Below are 7,652 nucleotides of genomic sequence, written 5' to 3'. Positions count from 1 at the left end.
TCGGTAGGAAACAGCACTAGATATGACCTCACCCCTGTCACTGCAGTCAGTGTTCATCTCCTCAGCAGCGATGGGACTCCAGTCCCCGTGAATGGCCCCATCTATGTAACAGTGCCTCTGCCAACAAACAGCAACTTGAAGCACAATGCACACGTTCCAGCATGGAGGTTTGACCAAAAATTTGGTAGGTAACATCTCATTGTGATTCCCTAGATGGCTTCATTTGTCTGAAACTAATGTCTCACTGCATTTATTATGTTAATACAGTAAGGTCTTCACTCGAGTGTACAGAAATCTGTTTTCTGTCTAAAAGGAGAGAGGACTGAGTTTTATTGATCAAGTAATATATAGTATTTATGCAAATATACTTCAGTAGCATTGTGTGCCACTTCGAGACAAAATTTTTTTTAAAGTACCATTTTGCAATTATTAAACATTTTATGTAAAAACTATCTTGAAAGAACTTGATTTCACCCGCAGAGAGACGTATTCAGTATGGCATTGAATTGGAAGTCTGGAGAAATGGAAACTAGCCTTATCTTTGCCAGCAGCCAGCTATCTGACCTTTGGTCCGTCTCTTGTCTCTAGCTCAGTTTCCTGCCTGTCGGATAGGAAACATAACACTGACTTCTTTTGTAAATCACTTTGAGATTGACTAACACTATCAAGAAGGAAAGTACATGGAAATGATTTTAAAAAAAAAGCAAAATTCATGAAATATTTTGAAAGGACAGAATGACTAATCAATATAAGCTGTAAAATGCACTCAGTTTTTTACATTGCGGGATAACGTTTGCTATTGTGAACAGGACTTTTTCCAGAATCATGTGGTTTAGGCTGTCTATTTTTGTTTTGGTTTGTTTTGTCATTGCTGGCTGGTATACCATGCTGGCCTTCAAAGTGTAAGGATTAAGGGGTGCATAAGTCTTGTCCTGGTGTTTCCCCTTCAGTTATTGCACTGTGCCTTCTGAATTTTGTACCAGAAGGTTGTTAAGAAAAAGAAGTGAATAAAGAAGAATGGAAGGTGAGAAAGGTAGATGCTGTGAGGAAGAGAGGAAGAAAAAGGAGCCAGAAATTTGGATCTGTATAGACAATTGGTGGGGTTTTGTCCATGCAAGGCAAGTGTTTTGAGCCAGTTTATGATCACATCCAGAAGTAGAGCAATGAGCACGAAACCAGCGTGTTGGAGGAAGGGGGGCAGGGGCTGGTGGTGAAAGGGGAAATAACATTTTTGCTTCCTTCCTGCCTCTGTTTGCTGAAGAAGGTGATGTATTTTCAAATAGCATGCTTATAAATCTTTTGTCAGAAGTTGGCTGTATTAGAGAGTAAAGCAGTAGGATTTAATGAAGAATAAATTTGAATATGATATAAGTTTGAATAGTAGAAAAAGAGTGCAATGAATGGATTTGGGGTTTCTCTTAACTGTGGAAATGGCACTTTTCTTGTGGTGCCCTAGCGATAAGTGTCACTACGTTCTTCCTGAAACTGATTTTGATCTGTGATTCTAGAAGCTATTTTGTTTTCGTTTGTTCAGAAGAAGATGGGGAAGACTGACTCACGTTTACTTTCTCCACAAGAAGCAGTCCATCCCAAGTCCTTCCTGTCAGCTGTGTTATAGCTGCAGCCCGCCTCATTGCTAGTTACTCACTGCTAGTAAAATGGTTCTGATTTTGATTATGGAGCTTTCTCATTTATGGCCAAATTTCCATGCCCCTGTGGTGGGGACACAAAAGCTCTCTCTTAGTATGGAATATGGTTTTTACTTTTGTATATGAAAAGCTAGTTACCCTATTGTGTGCAGTATATATTAGTACAGATCAATACAGGTTAGCTAATTAGTGTTGCAGGCTTGAGGCTCCCAATCTTGAGACAAGTCCAACTTGCTTCATGACAAACTGCTGGAGCACTTGTGTTATTGGGATGGGAAGGCATTAACACCACTAAACAAAATGCGTCTTTGTCAGGCCACTTAGCTTCACAAAGCGGTGGAGAGGAAGGTATTCAAGGCGTTATGCTTAGGCTCCAGCTAACACTTCAGCTGAAGTAAGCATCTTCCCGTGCAAGCAAAGATGTTAAACAAAGGTGCATTTAAGCCCTGACTGCAGCATGCCAGTTCTAGCAGAATTTTGGCCTCATCCCAACCAATTTAAATTAGAGTAGCCTAATTTAATAAGTAGAGCAGCCACTCTATCTTGTGCGGGCTACATTAGCACCCTAAGGGCTGTCAAACTAGCAATATGCAGCGTGAACATGGTGGTACCCTGTCTTTCCCCATCCCTGTTGTGCTTGGACTGTGAAGGGAAGGAGGATGGATGATGACTGGGATGGCTCCATGCTGGAGAAATCCTTAACTGGCAAATAAGTTGTTGTAATTCATTTGCACTGCCAGATCTGTGCCTCGTCAGGATAGGACCTCTACCCTCATTATTCTGATTTTGTCTTTCATTTCAGGACCTGCTTTCTTCAGTGCTAGTTATGTTGCCATCTCTCCTTAATAGATTTTCAGTGGCTTAAATTTTCACACTTTTATCTGAAAATTGAGCAAATACCAGAGATGGAAAGCTATGACTATATTACCAGGCAATAATGTAGTGCTTCTCTCTAGCGTATTAGCAGTACAGTGGGTGCTTGTTTGTGCAAGCCATTGTTTTTGTTTAGAATCCATGTGGTTGTCATCATTACTCCATGAAGTATAATTTCTGCTCTAAAAAGCAGAAATACTTTTCACTTTTAGAGGAGGGAGCGGAGAAAGGACAGAAATACTACAAATATGTTTTAATCCTTAGATTCTCATGCATTTTGCTGAGATCATGACGTACTAATATAAACCCAGTGGCTTCTGATTGGAAGTGCAGAGATTTTCATGGTTTCTACAGAAATTAGGCATATTTGCTTATTATGGCAGCCAAAAATAATTAATTGCTTTTTAGGATGTTTACCATAAACAATCTGTATTTTCATGACCACAGTTTCTGTCCTTGAGAGAGAACTGGGGAGAGAAGGGAGAGAAGCAGCATAGTCTACTTAAGGCTGAGGGTGGCTCCATTGATGCTGATGAAAGACACAGCCAGAAAAAGCAGGCTGACATCAAAATAAGACAATCTGCTACATCTATTTTATACTGTTCCAAATGAGATTTTTCATTACAAAACAAACTTACTGCCTTGCATGCACAGCAAGCAAATTAAAGCAGTAATACCTTTTTGCATAATTAATAAAATGAAGAACAACTATCTATGCCCTGGAGAAGTTTTAGGGTAAACGAATATGTCCAACCTTGTTCTTGTGTTGGAGATGCACTCCAGCACCTTCCCCTGCTGCATTTCTTTAGTGTTGGTAATAATAAGCACAGATGCATTGATGTTATGGAGACGTATACATTAAAACACAACTTATTCTCTGCTGTTGACATACCCATATCTCTTGTGTTTCACACTACTGTGGGAGAGTGGTTTTATTTCATAGTACACCTTAAAGGTTTGAACATAAAGAGATATGGATTCTCATTTTTATAATCAGGATTGCTTAGTAGGGTTTTATGGGTTGTTGGCTTCTTTTGTTTCCCAAGCACTGTCTTGTTTTTCTCAAAATCTGAAGGGGCTGAAAAACTTTTTTTCTTTATCCGTAAACAGATGGTTGGGATCATGACTTCTTCCCTGTATATTTGCCTTGATGTCAGTAGGATTTACAGCAATATAATTAATCTCTCTATTCTTGGACACCAAATTTCTGTCCAAGACTTCTTTCTAGCCTTGTCCTCTTCTGTCAGAAATGAGTACTACAGATCCCAGTAGAAATGAAACTTTGTACCTCCTGTATCATTTCCAGCTCCCACCAGCTGGACTGAACAACCAGCACTTGCTCAGCTGTATTCTCCTTAGCCCCCATTTAAATGGTTTATGCTTTATATAAAGATGTCTGTTTTTCATTGGCTTCAGTGAGTAAAACTGTAAGACCAGCATTCTCCATTTTAAGTCCTCAGTTTCATCCCATGTAGCATAGAGGCATTATGTTGCACCTAGACCTCTAGATCCACATCTAGAGCTCTATGAAGGACTTTAAAGTACTACCAGATATTCCGCAGTGTGTAATATGGAAATGGGATTTATTCTTCACTGACAGTATCAAAGCATTTGCTAGTTCATTAATCACACCAAATACCAGAAAAATATTTTCAACACTGTTTGCAACCCTGTGTGGCAAAGGACTCTGGACTGAAGGGGTTAAACGTCCACCCTTTTGCTCATCCTCCTTAAAATGTGTTATTTCTTGTGCACTGTGTAAATGAAGTTCAGAGTACTGTTTCTCTGTTCTTCCTCCTCCCCGAACACTTAGTATACATCTTTGACATGACCTTGTTGTCTTTAAATTACTAGCTTCTTCACAGAGGAGGATGTTTCCCCTGTGCCTGATATCTCAACCATGTATTAATGTAAAGCGATGGCAGAATATGGAGAAGAGTATCTTGGGGAACTCTTTTTATAGCTTTATAAAGCACAATACTTTATGTACTCCGCTGTGCTTGGTCAGTGCTTTCTGACTGCATTTAATGCCATAATAGATTTCTAAATACACTTGAAAGTCTGGTATTTACTTTTTCTAGGTGACGTCCTGCCTTCAGTGGTAAAATTGCCATTGATTTTTGTAGAGTCAAAATCTCCTGATGTTCCTTCCTCCACAAAATGAAGATAATGTTTTCTGTGCTCAAAAGAAGTAGTGAGGATATACTTAGGTATAAACAGTATCAGTGCCTACTTAAACTTGACTGCAGTAAGGTTTTGCTCTGTTTCATGGAGGTGAAATGATGCTTGGTTTTTGTTCATAGTGTTTATAGGGAGAGAGTGACAGCTGCTGTCAGGCAGAACATGTAAGCTGGTTACTGTACATCTCTACCTGTGAGTTCACTGCACATTATTTGTAAATAAGATGATTTGTAAAAGTTGCTGATTTAAGCTTCCCATGTGGTAGCAACGATATCCACCCAGAGAAAAGATTGACTTATATTTTCGTAGTTTAAAAATAAAAAACATATTCCTCTCTGTTGTGAATTTGGTTAACTTCTGATTGCCACCACGTTCATATGCTCCATGACAGACAGAAAATAATCATTTAACAAAAACTTTTGCAGGCTGTTGCTTGATCTGACACTGGGTACGAGTACATGCCTCTGAACTTGGGTAGATGGTCTGCATTTGGACTACATGCAGCTGTGCACATGGCCTTGGGGCTTCAGGCACTTCTCCATGGGTTTTATTGGGTTTTCTACATGTGAGAAATGGACACGTTCAGGAAAATGTGTTCCCTGCCCCCAGAAGTTTGAATTTAATATAATCAGATCCAGAACATTTGGTTCTAGATCAGATTCACTGGTAATACAAAGATTGATTTGCAAATTGCAAAGAGAAAACCAAGCCTCCACAAAGTTCATAGTTACACTATTTCTGTAGTTTACAAGTTCCTTGACAATTTGATTTTTACATCCTTTTTTATCTCAGCTGTGAAGGTTAAATTATTCTTGAAGACTAAATACACTGAGGAATACAGATTTTTTAACTAACTGCTCTCAAAGAATTTCATATTTTATGTGTTGCCATAGAAATGGCAGCTACCAAACCCAGCTTTTTACCATGTACGATATCTACATAATAGGTGCAGATATAATTGCAGAGTAGTAGACAAACCTCAGCATTGAAAGGAAAAGAAGCTCTTCCTCCGATGCTTCACAGTGTAGCTTCCTGAGGTATGTTCTCACTATCATGATTCTGCTGGAGAGGTGTAGTGGATCACAGGAGGCAGTTGTGCTTGTTTCTCAATATGTATATAGTTTTTAAATGGATGTTGTGGCTTACACAGATGAAAGTGATGTGAATGGATCATTTGATCCTCTCCCCACCTCATATACCATCTGAGTTGCATTGTGGCAAAGCAGATGTGGTATGGCATGATGGTGGAGCTTAAGAGGACATTGAAGGAATCAGGATGGTGCCAAAGTGTAGTGATATATGTAAATAATCTACTATTATGTAACTAAGGGAATAAACCTGGAAACAAATAGTATGTCTTCTGGGAACAGGTTTTAATAATGGACTATATGTTGTATCATGTAGATGGCCCTGTAGCTCCACCTACAGAAGACATGCAGTAGGAGGTGAGAAGAGACGGACATCAAAATTTCAGAAGTGGAAAAAAGATTATTGTGCTTGTGCAGCTCCTTGAGTTGGAGAGGACTTGGAGATTAGTGGAAATACAGGCAGGAGTGCATAGAGCAGGAGTGTGAACTGTCTGCGTGGGGCTGGAAGAGGCTGAGGAGGACCTGGGACAGCCTTCCTTTGCAGCACTGGGATGGTAGATCCAATCCCAGTGTGTATCTGCTTCCACTTCCAGCTTGAAAAATAGAAACTGAACATGAGCGTGTTGTGAGGCTGGATGAAGGAAAAGGCATGCAGTGTTTTGAATTGCCTTGTGCTTTCATTTATTACTTGTTCTAATAATTTTGTCAATAACTGAATGTGATTAATAATGTGATAAAGTGAATATTAAGGCAGTATCTTTCACGTACACCAGTAACTAGGGCTGGTGGTCCAGCAAGCAGAACTAAACTTTCCCTTTTGAAATATAATTATTAACCAGTAATTACATATGGAAATAATTTTCTCTAATAAGTCTCTTCTGTTCTGGCATTCTGGGAGGAAACGCTGAGGGGACAAAAGCAGTGCAAGCTGTTCTCTGGACAATGTGCCCTGCCTTCTGCCCCAACATAATTAAAATTATTAAATAATGAAAACTGGTGTATACTTTTGTTAAACACTTGACAGGTGATTTAAGGGGAAAAATTAGTAGAGATGGCAAAAACTACAAAGCTTCTCAGACACTAGTAATAAATGGAGCCATTAGACTTCCTTGCAAAAACCTTGAGGCTATGATGTTAAAAACGTTTCCCTTACAGTACACCAAGTAATGGTGGTGTTGCTAGAACAGTAGCGGGATTTAGCCCTGGAAGGCTTATGTAACAAATTCTGTAAGAGTGGAAGAATAATGAAGGTATGAGCTCAGAGCAGGGACGTTTATTTTTTGATGTTGCCTAGCAACTCCAAAAACAAAATTGTAATATTAACTTAAATACTATGAATTTTTAAACCCATGTGTATTGGGGGGAGGGAGAGCAGGAGAGTAATCTCTACCAATATTCAAGAAGGAATTTTTCAACTTCCAATTTCAGTGGCTTTTAGCTTTTTAGAAAATGAAGAAAAGTAAAACCAAAACCTCTATCCTTTTGTAGTAAAACTTCCCATGCTGATGCAGATTAGAGGTGATTTTTGTTTGGAAGAAGAAATCTGATAAGCAGCTTTCAGCTGGTAGAATGAAAAGCTACAATTTATGTATGTCAGAACATGCTTTAGGAAGTTATTTTCACAAACTTGCCCTTGATTAACTCTCCATCATAACATTGCCTTTTGAAGTGTCTAAATCAATTACTTCTAGAAACACTGTTGGTATGTTTTGAATATCCTTTGCTGTCCCACACTCTGTCTGATAACAACCTGCCTCATTCCTTTTGACACGTATATCTCCATTTAACTGTGAATCTCTGCCTAAGCAGGGCAATCGTACAAGACATTGTAGACATCACAGAAGAGATCTGTGCTGAAAGA

General features: G+C 39.1%; 1 protein-coding gene across 5 annotated transcripts in view; it reads left to right on the top strand.

The window, feature by feature from the left end:
- The window catches only part of FAM171A1 (family with sequence similarity 171 member A1), a 91,901-nt gene that overhangs the window by 70,038 nt on the left and 14,211 nt on the right, over positions 1 to 7,652 (top strand). For 4 of the 5 annotated variants that reach the window (XM_069775850.1, XM_069775867.1, XM_069775839.1 and 1 more), the window contains one exon: positions 8 to 184. The exons of the other annotated variant lie outside the window; for it this stretch is intronic. In XM_069775850.1, coding sequence (XP_069631951.1) covers positions 8 to 184 — 177 coding nt within the window. The remainder of the gene's footprint in view (positions 1 to 7; positions 185 to 7,652) is intronic. 5 annotated transcript variants of the gene reach the window in all.

Source organism: Haliaeetus albicilla, chromosome 2, assembly GCF_947461875.1.
Source record: "Haliaeetus albicilla chromosome 2, bHalAlb1.1, whole genome shotgun sequence".
In the NCBI taxonomy this organism is placed as follows: domain Eukaryota; kingdom Metazoa; phylum Chordata; class Aves; order Accipitriformes; family Accipitridae; genus Haliaeetus; species Haliaeetus albicilla.
Note: the sequence above shows the minus strand (reverse complement) of the source record. Positions and strands in the feature narration are given on the sequence as shown.